Source organism: Mesoplodon densirostris, chromosome 5, assembly GCF_025265405.1.
Source record: "Mesoplodon densirostris isolate mMesDen1 chromosome 5, mMesDen1 primary haplotype, whole genome shotgun sequence".
Lineage (NCBI taxonomy): Eukaryota > Metazoa > Chordata > Mammalia > Artiodactyla > Ziphiidae > Mesoplodon > Mesoplodon densirostris.
The window spans coordinates 148,344,096-148,368,097 of NC_082665.1; the positions used below are offsets into that span (position 1 = coordinate 148,344,096).

A 24,002-nucleotide genomic window follows, 5' to 3' on the forward strand; every position below is an offset into this window, starting at 1 on the left:
GCCTTCACCGGTAGGCCATGCTTTCTAGCTACGGTTTCCACAGACACTTTCATTTGATCCTCCTCATGCTGTATAAAGTGAACAGCAAAGATGCAATTATCCCCGTTTTACATATGAGGAGAGGCTCAGAGACTAGCACTTGCCAAGATCAATCAGGCGACCAGAACTCAGATTTTCTCCTGAGCCCAGCCTTCAAATCTTTTCCTCATCTGTTTCCCCTCCCCTTAAGCCATCTGAAACGTCAACATTTGAAGTCCATTTCTCAGTGTTTTTCTAACCTATCCCTTTTGCATTTAAAATTCCATCGCTTTAAACCTCAGTTTTCTCAACCACAAGACGGGTACAATACTACCAACTTCACAAAGTTCCTGAGAAAACTAAATAAAACAATGCATGTAAGGCGCTCAGTACCCTTCCTGACTCAGAGTAAATGCTCCAGAAATGGTGATTCTTGATGGAAGTTGTACAGACGTCACAGGTACGAACACTGACACTTCTGACCTCAGGTACAGCCAAGAACAAGATCACGTGGGCTGTGTGTCCAGTTCTGTCTGACCCAAAGCCCGGCAAATTCCCTGGGTCTCCTAGCGCCTGCTGCTCTGCACTTTGGGAGAACACTGAGAAGGCGGAACGGAAGATGACAAGAGGATAACACAGCGCAAGTGGTTGCGGCGGAGGGGGAAGGACCACGTAGATTCCTGTTTCTCTGGCCTCCGCTGCTTGGCTGAGAGATCTGTGCCCCCAGATAGTGAGCCACAGATAGGCTGGGCCCAGCGCCTGCGAGGCTCCACGGGAAACTCTGCCCAATGCAGGAGCTCCACAGTGAGGTGGGGCAAAGCGGCCCGGTCAGAGCCTCTGTCTGTGACTTTCCCTTGCCAGGTAAACAAAGGGAAGGCAGAAAAAGAAGCCACATGGCTCACTGTCAGACTGAGTCCTAAAGTCACTTTTGTACCAATTCCCATGAGGCTGGGGGTAGCCGGGAGTCCTTGGGAACAGCTAGGAAGAGAGACACTCACACCACCAGGCAATGCAAAGGGCTAGACTCTGAGTCTGAGCGATTCTCAAACTTTTCGGTATAAAAACACCACCTGGAGAGCTGGTGAAAATGTGGATTCTTGGTTGGGGCCTGGAAACATGCATCTTTAACAAGCTCGCCAGCTTGTCCTGATCCTGGTGGTGGAGGCTGTGGAAGCATGAGCACACAGGGCCCCCCAGGCTAGAGGACCTGTTCCAGCCCTGGAACTAGGTGGCTTTTCTGCTCCCTGGGGGTCCTGACCAGGGCTAGAGAGTCACAGCCTGTGTTTCCAGCTGTCACTCCTAGGAGAACATCAAATTCCTACCAGCAGCCTATGGCCCTCGATTCTTTTACAAATCTTTTGGACCACAAAGAGCAAAGGGAGGCAAAGCTAACAGGTGAAAACCACACTATCACAATCCTGCCTGGCTTGAGGCGCTGCCCTTGCCCCTAGAAGGTGTCCTCAGTCCCTTCCCGCAGCCTCGGGTTTCTCCTGACCGAGAGGAGTGAAGCTGCTCATTCCTGTGCTGCCCACAGGATCTAAAATCAAGGAGATAATGGACAAAAATCTACTTCTACATGGAGACGGAGCTCTGGAAGGTTCGTCTCCATAGAAACATGAACACTCTTCTGACTGACGTAGTACAGGTATGAGCATTTCCCCAAAGCAGGCCTGGAAAATTCGAAAGTTGTCGGGCCGTGGTCAAGTCACCAGGATCTCAGATGCTTGCTATTCCGCCTGCAGGAGCCCTCGGGGAAGTTTCAGCAAGAAGGGGCCTCAGCCTGCATGGAAGGCCTCCCTAAACTAACACAGTCATGCTGCTTGTAGTGCACTTGGGCCAAAGCTTTCCAGGCAAAGTGGGCTAATAATTTAAGGACGGCGTTTTTAGACACTGTCAAGAGAGTGGTGGTAATGACAGCTTAGAGAGGAGAGAAAGACTGGAAATCAAGCCGAGTCTAAGAATTCCAGACTAGCAGAGGCCACCAAAATGGCCCACATCGGTGCTTCCCTTTAGGTGGTCACGTGCTTTATTTCTTAAAATCTTTAGGAAAAATGATTTCATAGCAGTTGAGGAAATGGAGCTAGAGTGACGGCTGCATCCCATTGTGGGGCGGGGTCCACAGATGGGCTGGAGTTTGAGAGGCCTGGACAGGAGCTTCTGGCCACCAGACCCTCTCAGGAGGCAGGGGGATTGGAGAGCTTCACTTACAGAGCTTCCCTGTCACTAGGTGACTCGTGCTCGTTCCCTCACACAGGGACGGTGGCTGCTACCATGGAAGCAGGTGTGTATGGACACAGAGAGACACAGACATAGAGGTGGGTGGACACACATGCAGGCATACACACCAAGATATACACAGACACACAAAGACACATGTACAGACATAGACACACACACACGCAGAACTACAGACCCATCCACAGAATCACATGTACAGAGACCCAGGTACACACCCTCTTTGCTAGGGAAAAAAAAAAAGAAAGCCTCACGCCTTTGCTCCAAAGGGCTTTTTTTTTTTTTTAAGATTTTTTTTTGATGTGGACCGTTTTTGAAGTCTTTATTGAATTTGTTACAATATTGCTTCTGTTTTATGTTTCAGTTTTTTGACCATGAGGCATGTGGGATCTTAGCTCCCAGACCTGGGATCGAACCCACACCTCCTGCACTGGAAGCGTGGAGTCCTAACCACTGGACCACCAGGGAAGTCCCGCAAAGGACATTCTTTTTTTTTTTTTTTTCTCATTAAACTTTTTTAATGGGTCTCAAATTCTGTGACAGATTTTTGGTCAAGTTGTTTCCATTAAAAAGTACTGATTTTAAAAACTAATACCTTAAAACTGCCACACACAAAACCAACGGTCCACAACACATTCTCCGTTCCTTCTGAAGGTTTTACGATGCCTTGTTATCATTAACCAGTCTTTTGCTATTAAACTTAAATGGCCAATTGAGACAAACAATTCTGGGGCCGTTCTTCCACCACTGATTAAGACTGGGGTGGCAGGTGTTGGGGATAACATTCATTTAGCCTTCTGAGCTTTCTGGGCAGACTTGGTGACCTTGCCAGCTCCAGCTACCTTCTTGTCCACTGCTTTGATGACACCCACTGCAGCCGTCTGTCTCATGTCATGAACAGCAAAAAGGCCCAGAGGAGGATAGTCAGAGAAGCTCTCAACACGCGTGGGTTTTCCAGGAACCATATCAACGACGGCAGCATCGCCAGATTTCAAGGATTTGGGGCCACCTTCCAGCTTTTCCCCAGAACGACGATCAATCTTCTCCTTCGGCTTAGAAGACTTGCAAGCAATGTGAGCTGTGTGACAATCCAGCACAGGTGCATAGCTGGCACTGATTTGGCCTGGATGGTTCAAGATAATCACCTGAGCTGTGAAGCCATCTGCTTCCGTCAGTGGGTCATTTTCGCTCTCACCAGCCACATTGCCACGATGAACATCTTTGACAGACACGTTCTTTTTTTTTTTACATCTTTATTGGAGTATAATTGCTTTACAATGGTGTGTTAGTTTCTGCTTTATAACAAAGTGAATCAGTTATACATATATCCCCCACATCCCCTCCCTCTTGCGTCTCCCTCCCTCCCACCCTCCCTATCCCACCCCTCTAGGTGGTCACAAAGCACCGAGCTGATCTCCCTGTGCTATGCGGCTACTTCCCACTACCTATCTATTTTACGTTTGGTAGTGTATATATGTCCATGCCACTCTCTCACTTTGTCCCAGCTTACCCTTCCCCCTCCCCGTATCCTCAAACAGACAGACACGTTCTTGACACTGAAGCCCACATTGTCCCCAGGAAGGGCTTCACTCAAAGCTTCATGGTGCATTTCAGCCGACTTCACTTCAGTTGTTACGTTGACTGGAGCAAAGGTGACCACCATGCCAGGTTTGAGGACACCAGTCTCCACTCGACCCACTGGGACAGTGCCAATACCACCAATTTTGTAGACGTCCTGGAGGGGCAGACACAAGGGCTTGTCAGTTGGGCGAGTTGGTAGGAGGATGCAATCCAGAGCTTCAAGCAGAGTGGCTGGTTCCACTGGCATTGCCATCTTTACGGGTGACTTTCCATCCCTTGAACCACGGCATGTTAGCACTTGGCTCCAGCATGTTTTCACCATTCCAGCCAGAAACTGGCACAAATGCTGCTGTGTCAGGGTTATAGCCAAGTTTCTTAATGTAGGTGCTGACTTCCTTAACAATTTCCTCATATCTCTTCCGGCTGTAGGGTGGCCCAGTGGAATCCATTTTGTTAACTCCAACAATTAGTTGTTTCACACCCAGAGTGTAGGCTAGAAGGCCATGCTCACGGGTCTGCCCATGCTTGGAAATACCTGCTTCAAATTCACCAACGCCAGCAGCAACCATCAGGACAGCACAGTCAGCCTGGGATGTGCCTGTGATCATGTTTTTGATGAAGTCTCTGTGTCCTGGGGCATCAGTGATGGTCACATAGTACTTGCTGGTCTCGAATTTCCATAGGGAGCTATCCATGGTGATACCACGCTCGCGTTCAGCTTTCAGTTTGTCCAAGACCCAGGCATACTTGAAGGAGCCCTTTCCCGTCTCGGCAGCCTCCTTCTCGAACTTTTCAATGCTTCTCTTGTCGATGCCACCACATTTGTAGATCAGATGGCCAGCAGTGGCAGACTTCTCTGAATCTACGTGTCCAATGACAACGATGTTGATGTGGGTCTTCTCCTTTCCCATTTTTGCTTAGGTTGAGCGGTGGTTTTCACGACACCTGTGTCCTGGCGGCAAACCCGTTGCAAAAAAGCCCAAAGGGCATTCTTATACACGCACTCCTGCTGACTCAACTGATGCTGCCGACCCCCTCCCCACCTGCAAAGAAGAGAGAAGACCCCTTTCCGGGTGTCCTGCAGGGATGGGACACAAGGTGGCCGCGCTGGGCTGTCGTCCTCCTGAGACAGGCCCTGCTCCGTGGCTGCCTCTGCACTGGTTTCTCCTCCACCAGAAAACGGCCCCTCATTTCATTCGCTTTTCTCCTGACAAAGCACTGACTTTTATCCCTTTTTTTTTCTCCGTTCTTGGGAGGTAAACATTTAACCATGAAAACTGCTTTTAAATCTGCCCAACTCTTCTGCTTAATGTCACCCTGCTAAAAGTGCCTTAAGGGAAACAACTGCTTTGCCAGCTTGGAATTCTGTCTAGCAATGTTCTAGAATCCACAGATTCCTTAACAGCACACCCAGCCTGAGAACTGGCCTAAGTCGGCTGGACCCAGCAGGATGACAGAGCAGATAAAACTCCAAAGAGAGTCATCGGTGAGGAGAATGCAGGTGCCAGGAGCCTGTCACCCTTGCTGAGGAATAAGGGCTCGGAGCAGAGACGGACTGCCCTGAGCTGGCTGCAGAGTCGTTTCGAGGAGACCTGAGTGTAATCCTAAGTCGGCAGAGAGTTCAGGGATCCAGTTAGGGGTAAAAAATTCATCCTCTAGACTTCCGGGTAAGATGGCAGAAGAGTAAGACGCGGAGATCACCTTCTTCCCCACAGATACACCAGAAATACAGCTACACGTGGAACAACTCCTACAGAACACCTACTGAACGCTGGCAGAAGACCCCAGACCTCCCAAAAGGCAAGAAACTCCCCACATACCTGGGTAGGGCAAAGCAGAGAGATTCCCGCACAGAGGAGCGGTGCCGAGCGGCACTCACCAGCCCGAGAGGCTTGTCTGCTCCCCCGCCGGGGCGGGCGGCGCTGGAGCTGAGGCTCGGGCTTCGGTCAGAGCGCAGGGAGAGGACTGGGGCTGGCGGCGAGAACTCAGCCTGAAGGGGGCTAATGTGCCACAGCTAGCCGGGAGGGAGTCCGGGAAAACTCTGGAGCTGCCGAAGAGGCAGGAGACTTTTTCTTCCCTCTTGGTTTCCTGGTGCGCGAGGAGAGGGGATTAAAGAGCGCCGCGTAAAGGAGCTCCAGAGACGGGCGCGAGTCGTGGCTGAAAGCGCGGAGCCCAGAGACGGGCGTGGGACGCTGGGGCTGCTGCTGCCGCCGCCAAGAAGCCTGTGTGCGAGCGCAGGTCACTGTCCACACCGCCCTTCTGGGAGCCTGTACAGCCCGTCACTGCCGGGGTCCCGGGATCCAGGGGCGGCTTCCCTGGGAGAACGCACGGCGCGCCTCGGGCTGGTGCAACGTCACGCCGACCTCTGCCGCTGCAGGCTCGCCACGCACTCCGTGCCCCTCCCTCCCGCCCGGCCTGAGTGAGCCAGAGTCCCCGAAGAGGCTGCTCCTTTAACCCTGTCCTGTCTGAGCGAAGAACAGACGCCCTCCGGCGACCTACATGCAGAGGCGGGGCCAAATCCAAAGCTGAGACCCGGGAGCTGTGAGAACAAAGAAGAGAAAGGGAAACCTCTCCCAGCAGCCTCAGAAGCAGCGGATTAAAGCTCCACAATCAACTTCATGTACCCTGCATCTGTGGAATACATGAATAGACAACAAATCATCCCAAATTGAGGAGCCAGGAGTCAGTGCTGTGCCTCTGAGGTGGGAGAGCAAACTTCAGGACACTGGTCCACAAGAGACCTCCCAGCTCCACATAATATCAAACGGCGAAAATCTTCCAGAGATCTCCATCTCAACACCAGCACCCAGCTTCACTCAACGACCAGCAAGCTACAGTGCTGGACACCCTATGCCAAACAACTAGCAAGACAGGAACACAACGCCACCCATTAGCAGAGAGGCTGCCTCAAATCATAAAAAGTCCGCAAACACCCCAAAACACACCACCAGACGTGGACCTGCCCACCAGAAAGACAAGATCCAGCCTCATCCACCAGAACACAGGCAGTAGTCCCCTCCAGCAAGAAGCCTACACAACCCACTAAACCAACCTTAGCCACTGGGGACAGACACCAAAAACAACAGGAACTACGAACCTGCAGCCTGCAAAAAGGAGACCCCAAACACAGTAACATAAGCAAAATGAGAAGACAGAAAAACACACAGCAGGAGAAGGAGCAAGATAAAAACCCACCAGACCTAACAAATGAAGAGGTAATAGGCAGTCTATCTGAAAAAGAATTCAGAATAATGATGGTAAAGATGATCCAAAATCTTGGAAATAGAATAGACAAAATGCAAGAAACAGTTAACAAGGACCTAGAAGAACTAAAGATGAATCAAGCATCGATTAAAAACACAATAAATGAAATGAAAAATACTCTAGATGGGATCAATAGCAGAATAACTGAGGCAGAAGAACGGATAAGTGAGGTGGAAGATAAAATAGTGGAAATAACTGCTGCACAGCAAAATAAAGAAAAAAGAATGAAAAGAACAGAGGACAGTCTCAGAGACCTCTGGGACAACATTAAACGCACCAACATTCGAATTATAGGGGTTCCAGAAGAAGAAGAGAAAAAGAAAGGGACTGAGAAAATATTTGAAGAGATTATAGTTGAAAACTTCCCTAATATGGGAAAGGAAATAGTTAATCAAGTCCAGGAGGCACAGAGAGTCCCATACAGAATAAATCCAAGGAGAAATACACCAAGACACATATTAATCAAACTGTCAAAAATTAAACACAAAGAAATCATATTAAAAGCAGCAAGGCAAAAACAACAAATAACACACAAGGGAATCCCCATCAGGATAACAGCTGATCTCTCAGCAGAAACTCTAAAAGCCAGAAGGGAGTGGCAGGACATACTTAAAGTGATGAAGGAGAAAAACCTGCAACCAAGATTATTCTACCCAGCAAGGATCTCATTCAGATTTGATGGAGAAATTAAAACCTTTACAGACAAGCAAAAGCTGAGAGAGTTCAGCACCACCAAACCAGCTTTACAACAAATGCTAAAGGAACTTCTCTAGGCAAGAAACACAACAGAAGGAAAAGAACTACAATAACGAACCCAAAACAATTAAGAAAATGGGAATAGGAACATACATATCAATAATTACCTTAAATGTAAATGGACTAAATGCTCCCACCAAAAGACACAGACTGGCTGAATGGATACAAAAACAAGACCCATATATATGCTGTCTACAAGAGACCCACTTCAGACCTAGAGACACATACAGACTGAAAGTAAGGGGATGGAAAAAGATATTCCATGCAAATGGAAACCAAAAGAAAGCTGGAGTAGCAATTCTCATATCAGACAAAATAGACTTTAAAATAAAGACTACTAGAAGAGACAAAGAAGGACACTACATAATGATCAAGGGATCAACCCAAGAAGAAGATATGACAATTGTAAATATTTATGCACCAAACATAGGAGCACCTCAATACATAAGGGAAATATTAACAGCCATAAAAGGAGAAATCGACAGTAACACAATCATAGTAGGGGACTTTAACACCCCACTTTCACCAATGGACAGGTCATCCAAAATGAAAATAAATAAGGAAACAGAAGCTTTAAATGATACATTAAACAAGATGGACTTAATTGATATTTATAGGACATTCCATCCAAAAACAACAGAATATACATTTTTCTCAAGTGCTCATGGAACATTCTCCAGGATAGATCATATCTTGGGTCACAAATCAAGCCTTGGTAAATTTAAGAAAATTGAAATTGTATCAAGTATTTTTTCCGACCACAATGCTATGAGACTAGATATCAATTACAGGAAAAGAGCTGTAAAACATACAAACACATGGAGGCTAAACAATACACTACTTAATAACGAAGTGATCACTGAAGAAATCAAAGAGGAAATTAAAAAATACCTAGAAACAAATGACAATGGAGACACGACGACCCAAAACCTATGGGATGCAGCAAAAGCAGTTCTAAGAGGGAAGTTTATGGCAATACAATCCCACCTTAAGAAACAGGAAACATCTCGAGTAAACAACCTAACCTTGCACCTAAAGCAATTAGAGAAAGAAGAACAAAAACATCCCAAAGTTAGCAGAAGGAAAGAAATCATAAAAATCAGATCAGAAATAAATGAAAAAGAAATGAAGGAAACGATAGCAAAGATCAATAAAACTAAAAGCTGGTTCTTTGAGAAGATAAACAAAATTGATAAACCATTAGCCAGACTCATCAAGAAAAAAAGGGAGAAGACTCAAATCCATAGAATTAGAAATGAAAAAGGAGAAGTAACAACTGACACTGCAGAAATACAAAAGATCATGAGAGATTACTATAAGCAACTCTATGCCAATAAAATGGACAACCTGGAAGAAATGGACAAATTCTTAGAAATGCACAACCTGCCAAGACTGAATCAGGAAGAAATAGAAAATATGAACAGAGCAATCACAAGCACTGAAATTGAAACTGTGATTAAAAATCTTCCAACAAACAAAAGCCCAGGACCAGATGGCTTCACAGGCGAATTCTATCAAACATTTAGAGAAGAGCTAACACCCATCCTTCTCAAACTCTTCCAAACAATTTCAGAGGAAGGAACACTCCCAAACTCATTCTACGAGGCCACCATCACCTTGATACCAAAACTAGGCAAGGATGTCACAAAGAAAGAAAACTACAGGCCAATATCACTGATAAACATAGATGCAAAAATCCTCAACAAAATACTAGCAAACAGAATCCAACAGCACATTAAAAGGATCATACACCATGATCAAGTGGGGTTTATTCCAGGAATGCAAGGATTCTTCAATATATGCAAATCAATCAACGTGATACACCATATTAACAAATTGAAGGAGAAAAACCATATGATAATCTCAATAGATGCAGAGAAAGCTTTCGACAAAATTCAACACCCATTTATGATAAAAACCCTGCAGAAAGCAGGCATAGAGGGAACTTTCCTCAACATAATAAAGGCCATATATGACAAACCCACAGCCAGCATCGTCCTCAATGGTGAAAAACTGAAACCATTTCCACTAAGATCAGGAACAAGACAAGGTTGCCCACTCTCACCACTCTTATTCAACATAGTTTTGGAAGTTTTAGCCACAGCAATCAGAGAAGAAAAGGAAATAAAAGGAATCCAAATTGGAAAAGAAGAAGTAAAGCTGTCACTGTTTGCAGATGACATGATACTATACATAGAGAATCCTAAAGATGCTACCAGAAAACTACTAGAGCTAATCAATGAATTTGGTAAAGTTGCAGGATACAAAATTAATGCACAGAAATCTCTGGCATTCCTATATACTAATGATGAAAAATCTGAAAGTGAAATCAAGAAAACACTCCCATTTACCATTGCAACAAAAAGAATAAAATATCTAGGAATAAACCTACCTAAGGAGACAAAAGACCTGTATGCAGAAAATTATAAGACACTGATGAAAGAAATTAAAGATGATACAAATAGATGGAGAGATGTACCATGTTCTTGGATTGGAAGAATCAACATTGTGAAAATGACTCTACTACCCAAAGCAATCTACAGATTCAATGCAATACCTATCAAACTACCAATGGCATTTTTCACAGAACTAGAACAAAAAATTTCACAATTTGTATGGAAACACAAAAGACCCCGAATAGCCAAAGCAATCTTGAGAACGAAAAACGGAGCTGGAGGAATCAGGCTCCCTGACTTCAGACTATACTACAAAGCTACAGTAATCAAGACAGTATGGTACTGGCACAAAAACAGAAAGATAGATCAATGGAACAGGATAGAAAGCCCAGAGATAAACCCACGGACATATGGTCACCTTATCTTTGATAAAGGAGGCAGGAATGTACAGTGGAGAAAGGACAGTCTCTTCAATAAGTGGTGCTGGGAAAACTGGACAGGGACATGTAAAAGTATGAGATTAGATCACTCCCTAACACCATACACAAAAATTAGCTCAAAATGGATTAAAGACCTAAATGTAAGGCCAGACACTATCAAACTCCTAGAGGAAAACATAGGCAGAACACTCTATGACATAAATCACAGCGAGATCCTTTTTGACCCACCTCCTAGAGAAATGGAAATAAAGACAAAAATAAACACATGGGACCTAATGAAACTTCAAAGCTTTTGCACAGCAAAGGAAACCATAAACAAGACGAAAAGACAACCCTCAGAATGGGAGAAAATATTTGCAAATGAAGCAACTGACAAAGGATTAATCTCCAAAATTTATAAGCAGCTCATGCAGCTCAATAGCAAAAAAACAAACAACCCAATCCAAAAATGGGCAGAAGACCTAAATAGACATTTCTCCACAGAAGATATACAGACAGCCAACAAACACATGAAAGGATGCTCAACATCTTTACTCATTAGAGAAATGCAAATCAAAACTACAATGAGATATCATCTCACACCAGTCAGAATGGCCATCATCAAAAAATCTAGAAACAATAAATGCTGGAGAGGGTGTGGAAAAAAGGGAACACTCTTGCACTGCTGGTGGGAATGTGAATTGGTACAGCCACTATGGAGAACGGTATGGAGGTTCCTTAAAAAACTACAAATAGAACTACCATATGACCCAGCAGTCCCACTACTGGGCATATACCCTGAGAAAACCATAATTCAAAAAGAGACATGTACCAAAATGTTCATAGCAGCCCTATTTACAATAGCCCGGAGATGGAAACAACCTAAGTGTCCATCATCGGATGAATGGATAAAGAAGATGTGGCACATATATACAATGGAATATTACTCAGCCATAAAAAGAAATGAAATTGAGCTATTTGTAATGAGGTGGATGGACCTAGAGTCTGTCATACAGAGTGAAGTAAGTCAGAAAGAGAAAGACAAATACTGTATGCTAACACATCTATATGGAATTAAAAAAATGTCATGAAGAACCTAGGGGTAAGACAGGAATAAAGACACAGACCTACTAGAGCATGGACTTGAGGATATGGGGAGGGGGAAGGGTAAGCTGTGACAAAGTGAAAGAGCGGCATGGACATATATACACTACCAAACGTAAGGTAGATAGCTAGTGGGAAGCAGCCGCATAGCACAGGGAGATCAGCTCGGTTCTTTGTGACCGCCTGGAGGGGTGGGATAGGGAGGGTGGGAGGGAGATGCAAAAGGGAGGGGATATGGGAACATATGTATATGTATAACTGATTAAATTTGTAAAAAAAAAAAAAAAAATTCATCCTCTGGGCTTCCCTGGTGGCGCAGTGGTTGAGAGTCCGCCTGCCGATGCAGGGGACATGGGTTCGTGCCCCGGTCCGGGAAGATCCCACATGCCGCGGAGCGGCTGGGCCCGTGAGCCATGGCTGCTGAGCCTGCGCGTCCGGAGCCTGTGCTCCGCAACGGGAGAGGCCACAACAGTGAGAGGCCCGTGTACCACAAAATAAAAAAATAATAAATAAAAAAAATAAAAAATTTATCCTCTTACTTATAAAACTAGTAAAAGGCAAAACATCATCTGCTTCCTCCTCCTCCTCCATCCTGATAAGGCCAAGGTGAGATGGGAATGAGGATCTTTAAAGTCCTTAAGTTTTGACAGGTCAGTTTAATGTGTAATCTGTGTAAAGAACTGGAGAAACAGGGACTGAGATTTACATTGCAGACATTCACTGCAGCATTTATGCCACAGATTTTTTTTTATAAATTTATTTTATTTGTATTTATTATTTTTGGCTGTGTTGGGTCTTCGTTGCTGCGCGCAGACTTTCTCTAGTTGAGGCGAGCAGGGGCTACTCTACATTGCGGTGCATGAGCTTCTCATTTCGGTGGCTTCCCTTGTTGTGGAGCATGGGCTCTAGGCACACGGGCTTCAGTAGATGCGGCATGTGGGCTCAGTAGTTGTGGCTCGTGGGCTCTAGAGCGCAGGCTCAGTAGTTGTGGCGCACGGGCTTAGTTGCTCCGCGGCATGTGGGATCTTCCCGGACCAGGGCTTGAACCCATATCCCCCATATTGGCAGGCAGATTCTTAACTTCCCTGCGCCACCAGGGAAGCCCCACAGATTTTTATTGAATGCCTATATGAACCGGGCACTGAGCAAGGAGCTGAGTGTACAGACAGGAACAAGAAACACACCTGAAAAGAACATTAGATCTGGAGGAAAAGTTGGACATAAAAATAGGTAAGTGCAAATCAACATGGGAGGTGGAGTGGGTGTGAGAGAAGGGTCCCAGTGCCGGTGCCTGAGCTTGGACTTGAAGGAGGAGTCAAGGGAGTCAGACTGACAGATCAAGGGAGAAATTCCAGACAGATGAGGAAACGCCACCCACCTCAGCCTGCCACAGAAACAGGGCAAACTGGGACATAACCAAAATAGTGATGTTAGAGAAATGGTCAGGCAACTTCTGGTCTATTCGTATTAAGGATATCATAATCCTTAAGAATGTTTTTGAAGAATGTTTGTAAGACAATGTTAAGGACATAAAAAAAATTTTTTCAAAGGTACAAGTTTTCAAAAACCTTTTCATAGACCTTTTATACAAAGGAAGTGCACCCAAACATAGGGTGTATCTCCGGGTGGCAGGAATGTAAATGCTTACTCTAATATTTACTTGTAGACCATTTCCAAATTTTCTAACATGGGAATATTTGCACTTTTATAACCGGAAAAGTGAGATTTTTAACCAGTTACTTTAAAAAGTAAACACAGTATGGGCAAAAGAATGGAGTGGGTGAATCTGGGGTCTTGAAACACCCCATGTCCTGGAGGAGTTCCTTGGCTTTTCACTGTGAGCATTTCAAGGACTAGTGACCCCGGGCACACTGGGATGGGACTTCTCAGTCCCACCTGGCATCCTACAGAAAGAGGGTACACCGGAGCTGAGCTCTGACTCCCAGTGTGGCCCGAGGGACTCAAGTCTCATCCCCTTGACTTGAAGTGACAGGGTGTGTAAAGAGAACGGGGCTTTGTCCCTTTAATAGTTCCCACTGGGGCAGAAAACATCTTAACTGTCTCTTCACTATTTGCCATAGAGGAGGGGGAGTGGGGAAGCCCTTTCCTCCAGCACATGGGGACACTTCTGGGCTATGAGCTCTAGGTTTCCTGAGATTTAAAGATCCTTGGGACTCCGCCAGGAGAAGTAACTCTGCACGGCGGGGTGGGGGGAGCAGGCAGAAGGGAGGGCCCCAGCCCCCTGCTCCTCTGTGTAGCTGGGTGGCGGCCTTCACGGGTCATCGGGGCGCAGCTCACACCTCCCAGTGGCTCCCCCAAGGTCACTGGGGACGTTCCCACAGAGGGGCCAGCTCTGCCTGCTATCTCGGGCTCGACGAGCAACCCATGAACATGGGGCAGGGAAGGGGAGACCGTGCCCAGACCCGGGAGGCAGCCTTCGGAGCTCCAGCCAGGGCCCAGGCCTCGGGGGCGGGGAGGCATCAAGCAGCAAAAGTTACCCCAGGAAGTGTCTTGAAGAGTCCAGGGCATGAAGGACTGACTCTGAAGACCAGACGGGAAGTTTCTGGAGCACTAGAGCTGGAATCCCATGAACAGAACCCCAGGAAGGGCTGAGGGCCAGGCTGGAGTCTCCAACGGGCGCCGACCCCGGCAGCCGTCCATCCCTGGACGGCTGGGCCACTGGGTAATGAGTTTCATATTAGAAAAAGGGAGTTAGGAGGCCTGGGAAAGGAGGATACAGTGACACCCCCCCTGAGCACGTACTCGTGCCAGGCTTCGAACAAGCAGCGTTTCAGACTCAGCTCATCACAAACGCGTGTAGAAACTGAGCCTTCGAGGCCGACAGCTAGGTGAGTGGTGGAGCTGGGGTGTCACCAGCTCTGTGGGATCAAGGGCTCCAGTTTTGTCACTGTGATGTTCACAGCCCCCAGCCCTGGCAAGGTGGGCTGATCGAAGAGGCTCCTTATTTCTTTTCTTTTTTTCTTTTTTTCTTTTTTGCGGTTCGCGGGCCTCTCACTGTTGTTGCGGCCTCTCCCATTGCGGAGCACAGGCTCCAGACGCGCAGGCTCAGCGGCCATGGCTCACGGGCCCAGCCGCTCCGCGGCACGTGGGATCTTCCCGGACCGGGGAACGAACCCGTGTCCCCTGCATCGGCAGGCGGACTCTCAACCACTGCACCACCAAGGAAGCCCGAGGCTCCTTATTTCTTGAAAAATATATCTAAAAACTGAGTGGGAGGAACATTGGCATGTAAACAGCAGGCAGCAGCCGCTCCCCTGTTCAGAAGATGAACTGCCTTCTCTCCATGTGGCCGGGCCACGTCCACAAGCCAAGAGGCTCCCCGGCATTTTCACTCATGACCCCTTCTAAAGCAGAAGAACCCTTTCCTTGAGCTGTATGTTCCATGGAAGCGAACTCGAGGAGGAGCAGGTCTCTCTGAAGTTGGACCAGAAACAACCTCCTCTAACAGGTTTTTACAGGTGGGGACAATGAGACCCCGTGAGGAAAAGCACCTTCTCAGATCAGCCGGCGGCAGCAGCTTGGAGCGAAGTGTTGAGAAGGAGTCTCATGGGGCTGGGCTGGACAGCTCCGTTGAGAGCGGGCCGCCGTGGCCTGGCAGGGGGCAGCGATGGCCTCTGGGCTCTGGCTCAGCCTGGCCTTGGCCTCCGTCCCCTCACAGGGACTTGGTGCAAATTAGAGCAAGGTGCACACACAGCCGGGCAGGCAGCAGGGGGGCTGGGATCCACCCTCACTCACTGGCTGCTGGGTGATGACTTGCATGGCTGCGAGGCCCTCAAGACCTTTTCTTCAACCCCCCGACTACTGGTTTGCCATCTGTTAATTAGTAAAAATACTTCTCAAAGGAGGTCAGAAGCCATCAATCCCCATTCACGCAAGAACACCAGTTCTCAAGACAGGAAGAAGGTGTGTTGAAAGGTCCGCGTGTAAGATAGAGACACCGTGCTCTGAAACTGTGGACAAGGGTCTCTCTGTCCCTAACACACGGGAGCCACGTCTGTCTGTCTTCATAAACACTGTGTGTCCTCAGGAGGCAGGGAGAAGCCAGAAGAAGGGTATTCAACCAAGTAGGTTCCAGATTTTCCACATCATCCTTGGGCTTGGAAACCCTCACGAGGCGGGTCCAAAAGCCCACATTTACGTCTATGTGCGTGCTCTTCACAGGGGTTCACACAGACAACCAACTTCCCCAGACCTGCTTCACATTCTGGATTCCCAGTCCCAGTGATGGGCACCCAGCTCCCCAAATCAGAAAGCAGAAGACCCTGATGCCTCCCTCACTGCACTCTAGAGGCCGCCAAGCACCTGGAGTCCCCGTCCGTACAGCTCTCACCCTCAGCTCTTTAAGCCTCCACTATGGCCACCTTGGCTCAAATCACTTTCTCAACTGGTCTCTTTCCTCCAGCTTCACTCCTCCCTGCATGCTGCTTGTTCCAGGGCCTTTCCAAAACCTTGCCCAGACTCCTTTCAGCCTTCAGAATCAGCCCCAACCTCCATCAGACCAGCCTCAATTTGGCCCCTGTCCCTCAGCCTACACCGCACACGCCAGCCAGGCCAAACCACACAGTAGCCCTCGGATACCAGCCACACGGCGCCTCCTTGCTGTGCTCGCAAGCCCCCTTCTGCTTGGACTGCCCTTTGCGGTACCAGTGCCTCAATCCAAAAGGTTATCCAGGCCCTGGCCCTGCAAGCTGGCCAGCCAAGCCTGCCAGAAGGGTCTGGAGAACATAGGCGGAGGCCAGGCCCGTCCCAGGACCCTGCCAAGGAGGCAGGAGGCTGTGGTCTGGGGACAATCTGATGTGGAAACCAGGGAGGGTGCCCTTCCCCCCAGGCCTCTGACCCTGGACTGGACCCTGTTCAGACCCCAGTTTCCAGCTTCCCTGAGAGCTCTATGGCGACTCCCTGTTACGCATCTGCCTCCCGCCCCAGGCTGCCCTCTTGGGAGGTGAGACACCATCGCCTTCCTCGGTGTGTCCCTGCACCCAGCTGGGTCAGGCCTGGCGTGTGGTTTACGGGGTGAGAACCAGGAGGTACTGTCCTGTGCTCGTCTCATCCATCAGGCTGAGCTCCCTGTTGGCTACGTCCACGTAGTTCCGGGGACCCCTCCCCCAAGAGGAGCCAGAACGGTTTCTATGGCATTTGTGGGCGGGGGGTGTTGGGGGACCGGGGATGTCAAGGCCCCTACAGGATCTGATTCTTACCCCAATTTCAGAAACGTGGCCTTTGCATACAGCTAAGTGTCTGCAGGCCTCCCTAACACTGGCAGGGGCAGAAAGAAAGGAATGTCACTTGGTGAGGTATCACGGGCCCACCCTCGTGGGCTGAGGCGGCCATGGGGGTCAGGACAGAGGTCTGACAGGCAGCCTGGGCTCCCTCAACAGTGAACAAGGAGAGTGAACAGGTCCACGCCTGCTCTCTGGGTCCACATTTTCCACGATCACAAGCCATCAATCTCTCTCATGCAAGAAAACCAAGGTCTGGGCGAGACAGGCCCCAAACACTGTCTCCATGGCTGCTACCCAATATATACGTAAACCTATTTGCAAAGCTTTACTCTCAATCCATATGTTAGTATTATGGGCTAAATTGTGTTTCCCCAAATTTATGTGTTGAAGTCCTAACCCCTAGTCCCTTAGAATATGACTGTATTTAGAAATAGGGTCTTTATAGAGTTGATTAAGTTAAAATGAGGCCATTAGGGTGGACCCTAATCTAACCTGACTGATGACCTTATAAGAAGAGGAAATTTAGACACAGGTGAGTACAGAGGGAAGACCATGTGAAGACACAGGGGAAGATAGCCAACTACAAGCCAAGGAGAGGTCTCAGAAGAAACCAACCCTGTTGACGCCTTGATCTCGATACATGTCTGTTGTTTAAGCCACCCACTCCGTAGTACTTTATGGCAACCCTGGAAAACTCATGCAATAAGGCTTAATTTCTCTTTTAACAGAGAAAAGAGATCTGGCCTTTCTAATACCTTCTCAACCCACTTCAGATGCTACCGTCATGGGCAAGTGTGAGGAACCTAGAGCCTGAGCTGGATTTTAGAGTACAGGCCTCAAGCCAGGGGAAATGAGGGGTCTGGTGGCCTCTGGACACCTCTCCCTGTGTGCCTGAATGTTTCTGGAACAACCAGCACCAGTTCATCACCCAGAGAAGGGGGTTTGCTGCAGACCAAGTCTTAGACTGAATGCCCCTCTTGCAGCTGTTTCCCAAACTCACCTGATCATAAGACTCACTGAGGTTCCTCAGTCCCACCTGGGGGCTGTGAGGTGAGGCCTAAAACTTGTTTCTATTAAGTGGGCCACGTGATTCTCAGGACCCAGAAGCCTTTGAGAAGCCATAGCCCAGGCCATTCCACACCAGGAGATGGTTTTGTAGCTGTAGAGTGTGAGTGTGTGTGTGGTGTGTCTCGGTGCGTCTGAGCATCTCTACCAGGCGAGGCAGCGAGGGAAGCCCGGGAGCCAGCGCGGCGGCCGCCGGCCTCTCCCCTCCCGCCTGGCAACCCCATCCCAGCACTCCCATCTCTAGCCCCTCCCTCTGACCGGGCCTCTGCCAAAGGCAACCAGTCTGCAGCTTCTGTCACAGCTGTATTTGTCAGTGCTGTGCCCTGCGTTTCTTCTTTCACTCAACAGGCGAGTGGAAGAAGTGTCTTCTGCTTCCCTCACGAGTTAACTTTGCAGAGTCCCAGACGCCCTTGTTTTTCTCCTGGGTGTGGCCCGCCCGTAATTTTTCTCCCAGGTTCTGGGCCCTCAGGTGAAACCCAGGTTCCCGCTGCCAGCACAGCCGGACCAGAAGTGGCAATGAAGCCGAGGGGCGCCGCGGCGAGGGTACACGGCCACCGCCCCCAGGGTCTCTGCGCCGCGATCCGCGGGGGACCAGGTGTACGGGTCTCCAGGGTCCCTCCCTCCCTCGGGTCTGTGCGCCCCAGCTCCCCGGAAGACCCCAGGTTCCTTCCGAACCTTCAAGGGCATCCGCCCCACCTCCGACCCCCGCCCGGCTCGGCCCGGCTCACCCAGGCGGGTAGGTGCTGGCCCCGCAGCTCGCGGCTGATGAACTGGCGTTCGTTGTTTAGGAATTCGAAGGCGGCCGCCAGGCGCCCGAGCTTCCCGAGGCGGTTCCTGCGCCAGCACATCCACCCTAGGGCGCCGAGCAGCAGCCAGGTGAAGCTGATCCCCAGGTAGCCGGCGAGACAGACGGGCGTCAGGTAGAACAGCACGCGCGCCGCGAAGTTGTAGAGCTCGGGCAGCAGCTGGCTGGACAGGCGCGGCTCGGGGCCCGGCGTGCGCTCGGTCCCCCGGGAACCAGGGGCGCCGGGGGCGCAGGGCTCCTCCTCTGGCATCTCTTCGTCTCTCTCTGCCCTTTCCGAGAGCTTCACCTGAGGTCAGGTCCGCGAGCCGCGACGCCCGGTCACATCTGTCCTCCAAGGGGGAGGCTGGCTGACTCCCTGGCTGACTCGCCCGCGCAGTTTCCGCGCCCAGAACACCCGAGTTCTAAACTGGGAATGCGCTGAGCCGCCGTCGCGCTCCCTTCCTCGCCCAGCCCGCAGCTCCGGATGTCTCCGCCCCCGGGGGCGGGCCCAGGAGGAAGGGGGCGGGGTCAGGCTGCTCAGCGGGCGCCGCGGAGGTGTAAAAAGAAACCTTGTGTTGACGCAGCCTTCAGGCCCAATGTCCCGCGCAGGAGTCCGAAGACGTTGCAGTTGCCACACCCAAGTCCTACTCCAGGCAGTTGATGACTCACCGAGGCATGTGGACAAATGGCTTGTCATGGATAAACATCACCTAAAACCTGTTTCCTACACCCAGTCTGCAATATGCAAGCGAGTGTAGTAGGCTCTTACCTGGGCATTCGAGGGCCTCCCAGCCCCAGGTGGGCCCCGCCCTGTGTCTGAGCTCCCTGGGTGGACCTCAGAGCCCTGTATCGCTGCCCCCTCCTCTTGCACCTATAAAGCGTAGACCTAGCACCGCGCCCCACCTGGTCGAGCTCAGGGCCCTTCCTCTGCCCCACAGCACTCTCTACCCTGCACTCCCACCCTCTGTGCTGGGTGTCAGTTTGGAACATCAGTCTTTGCATCAATCAGATCGGGAGTTTCCCGGGCCGGACCAGTCCTCCTCATTTGGGGGCGCCCAGTACAGCAAGCGATGGTGACTAACAAGCGAAATAATGAGCAAGCCCTGGGGTGCTTGGCGGCCAGTTGTGAAACCCAAGGTTCCTACCTAATCCTTTCTGAATGATCAGAGCAGGTGAAGGTCTTGTGGATAACATACATTTTAGGCGGCTCACCTGAATGGGCACGTCGATTACTGGAATGTGATTTTGGAGTTGACAAATGATTTGGAATTATTTTACACTCTTTCAGTAGTTTTACTGAAGGACCAGACCCAATGGACAGCAAGCACAATGTAACTGAATTCTCTTTTCCTCTGTCCTTCAGGTATCTCTCTGTCTGTCTGTCTGGCTGGCTTTTTCCTTCCTCTTTCCTGGATAAAATTACTGGCTGTGATGAGTTTTTTCAGCAACACGTGTGTTCCTAGTGGTCAGAATAGCTGGACCCTCCTCTGTTGTTCTTGGTCTTCCAGGGCTGGCCAAAACAGAAGCTGAAACCTTCCAGCTTAACATCCTGTGACACTACATTTCCCAGAGTAACCTAGGAAGTCAATGTAGGAAATGCATCTCACTCAAGTTCCTTTTTGGAGAGTTCCTTTTTGAATGTACCTAATCCTATTAAAGGCTCTGAGAAGTCCTGCAGATAACAAGCTATTATATTTGATTTAACCCACTGTTTCCCAAATTATTTGACCACAGAACTCCGTTCTCAAAACACTCCTCTAGTGGTTGACCCAGGTCAGCTTGAGCTAAAGGAATGAGAAAGAATGACAGGGATTCTAGGGAAGGCCCCTGGAACCTGAGGCAGGAATGCAGCTGACTCCCATGATGGATGGACCGGGAAGTTAACTGGCTGGACTCGGCTCAGCAACCCTGCTGCTCTCCTCACTGACCTGCCTCCTTTGCCTTTGGCTGAAGTGGAGAACACAGCACCTTCCTCACAGCTTCCAAGGTCACAGAGCTTCACAGAGAGACTGCTTGACCCTTATCCTTCCCAATTCCAAATGCCTTGGAGAGAGGACCCAACTGTATCTATTATCCCCTTCCCTCTTAACACACACCAGGTCTAACGCCACAGCCCCCTCCTGGGTTAGTGTATTTGGGGAGGATTACTGGACAAGGAAGGTTGTCGATTTGGGAGCTGATGTCCAGAATGAGACCTGGAACACCTGGGGGGACGTGGCTACCCCAGCCGCACTGCCTTCTCTGCTCCTTGAACACACCAAGCTCATTTATGCCTCAAGGCTTGTGTACTTTGCTGTTCCCTCTAACCGGAATGATCCCCACATAAATTTCCTCTAAGGTACATTAGGGAAGTGGGATTATGGTTGATTTTCTTTTCTCTCTTTTCTAAATTTATTTATAATATCATTACGTTACTCTCATAAGTTAAATATATAAGAACATTGAGAATATGGCATCTAAAACTCGATATCCCACCTGAGGTCAAATCTGTGCCTAGAACACTGGAGCCATTATTCTCCTTGACCTGGACGTGCTACTTTGGTTACTACAGCCAGCAAAAGACACTTTATGTTCTGTTTGATCACAGCAAAGCCTGGGGGTAATGATGCCTTCCAGACCCTTTGCCTGAACCCATTTGAGAATTCATCATATTATACCACTTTTCCAGAGAACGCTAGCTCATTTGTTCAGTATACTTACTGGCCTCTATTGTGGGTTGAATTGTGTCCCCCCCCACCAAAAAAATATATTGAAGTCCTAACCCCTGGTACCTGTGAATGGGATCTTATTGGGAAATAGAGTCTTGGTAGATGTAATCAAGTTAAGATGCAATCATTCTGGCTTAGGGTGGGTCCTAAATCCAACGACTGGTGTCCTGATAAAGAGAGAGATTTGGAAACAGAAACACAGAGGAGATATACAAAGGGAGGAAGGCCATGTGAAGAAAGAAGCAGAAACTGGAGTGATGCAGTACAAAACCAAGGGCCAAAGATTGCTGGCAACCACCAGAGCTAGGAAGAGACAAGGAAGGATTCTTCCCGAGAGCCTTTGGAGAGAGCTTGGTCACGCCAACACCTTGATTTTGGACTGCTAGTCTCCAGGACAGTGAAAGAATAAATTTCTGTTGTTTTAAGCCACCCAGTTTGTGGTACTTTGATACGGCAGCCCTTGGAAACTAATACAGCCACTGACTAAGAGCCAGGCACTGTTCTAGCCACAGGAGATTCAGTGTAAACAGAATGGACAAGATCCCTGCTCTCACAGAGCTGCCATTCTAGTGGGGAACACAGAGAACAAACAAGTGAATAAAGAACAGAAAATAGCAGGTAAGGGAGAACGCTGTGAGGAAAGGCAGTCAGGTGTCTGAGAGAGAGTGACTGGCAAGGGGCAGAGGGCTGTTTTTTTGGGGGGGGGGTTTGTGTGTGTGTGTTTTTGTGGTACGCGGGCCTCTCACTGTTGTGGCCTCTCCCGTTGCGGAGCACAGGCTCCGGACGCGCAGGCTCAGCGGCCATGGCTCATGGGCCCAGCCGCTCCGCGGCATGTGGGATGTTCCCGGACCGGGGCAAGAACCCGTGTCCCCTGCATCGGCAGGCGGACTCTCAACCACTGCGCCCCCAGGGAAGCCCAAGCAGAGCTAGTTTTGATTGTGGTTCTTTTTTTTCTTTCTTTCCTCCAAAATGGGGATAATATAAACTCAAAAGCTCTCCAGTATCACTCCCACAAAATCTCTATGAGGTCTGTATTAAGTATGGAAATTATTTTATAGTTGGTTATAAAACAAAGAGATCAAAATAACATCTATTTGCTCATTAAAGTGGTAGCAGTAGGTGGGGGAGGAAACAACCACTAGAATTGTTGGAGCCAGACAAGGCCAAAAAAAAAAAAAAATCAGAGAAAAATCGGGAAAAAAAGTCAGAACCCAAAATAGTTTTCCAGGTAGCTCATCATTCATAGTATGTTACTCTGCAGATGGTAAATGCTTTTTTTTTTTTTTTTTTTTTGCGGTATGTGGGCCTCTCATTGTCGCGGTCTCTCCCGTTGCGAAGCACAGGCTCCGGACGCGCAGGCCCAGCAGCCATGGCCCACGGGCCCAGCCGCTCCGCGGCATGTGGGATCCTCCCGGACCGGGGCACGAACCCGTGTCCCCCGCATCGGCAGGCGGACTCTCAACCACTGCGCCACCAGGGAAGCCCGGTAAATGCATTTTAAGTGAGGCCAGCAGAAAACAAAGTTCTCAGGTTTTTTTCTGCAAAAGTAAAAGGAGACATGAGATCTGCCACTCAAATTATGAAATGAAAAATGCCAGGAAATGTGAGAATAGGACTTACTTTTAGCAAAAGAAGTATGGTACAGTGACCACTGCAGTGAAGCTTTCTTGATCTCTTGTTTGAATTCTCCAGCATCCAGCCTATTGTGTGGATGGCCTCTTCCCATCTCCAGGAAGAGTGTCCAAGACCCCCTGCCCCTTATTCTATTCACACTTGTCTCTCACTTCTACTTCCCACTAACAGCACCTGGCTGAAATAAATCCATGAATGTTGTCACTTGCAGAATAAGTAAGTCTTTTTGATTACAAAAAAGTTTTATCTTTCCAGAAGCACATATACATACTTTAGAATTATTAGATCTGCCTTAAGTGTGTTGGTAATGTTTCTTTAGGCCCTACTATTATGAAGGAAACCTGCAACGATCATTCCTCAATTGAAAAGAGTAGGCTTCTGGGTCATATTAGATGTTTATACCTGTTGTGGTAGATAATCATTCAATATCTGTCAATAATTCAAATTCTGACTGTACTTATAATCCATTAGTGGATTTTTTTAGTGTGGAAACATGATCTGAAAGTTTTGATATTAGTATTTTTATTTGATTTTTGCCCAATATCCTTTCCTTTATCTTGTAACCTGTGAAAAATTGATTTCCTCTCATTTTCCAAAAACAGGCCTAGATCCTCCAATCTGGTGTTTAATTCCACCTTCATCTTTGGCTCTTTCATTCACTCATTCAGTAAGTATTCACTGAGGGTCTTCTATGTGCCAGACATTGTATAGAACACAGGAGATAAAGCATTGAATAAAACAGACAAAACTCTTGCCTTGGGAAGCTTATGTTCTAATTTTATTCTTCTGGCTTGATT

The 24,002-nt window shown here is 48.6% G+C and overlaps 2 protein-coding genes across 3 annotated transcripts in view; both read right to left on the bottom strand.

Moving 5' to 3' along the window:
- ESYT3 (extended synaptotagmin 3) overlaps window positions 1-19,322 on the bottom strand; it is a 64,054-nt gene extending 44,732 nt beyond the window's left edge. For both annotated transcript variants that reach the window (XM_060099618.1, XM_060099619.1), the window contains exon 1: window positions 18,810-19,322. In XM_060099618.1, coding sequence (XP_059955601.1) covers window positions 18,810-19,136 — 327 coding nt within the window. In that variant the 5' untranslated portion in view covers window positions 19,137-19,322. The remainder of the gene's footprint in view (window positions 1-18,809) is intronic.
- Window positions 2,748-4,796, bottom strand: LOC132491365 (elongation factor 1-alpha 1-like). Its single transcript, XM_060100237.1, is given in 3 exon segments — window positions 2,748-3,488; window positions 3,800-4,060; window positions 4,062-4,796. Coding segments are annotated over 3 exon segments (1,395 nt in total). The 5' UTR covers window positions 4,746-4,796; the 3' UTR covers window positions 2,748-3,038.
- Window positions 19,323-24,002: the final 4,680 nt, after the last annotated feature.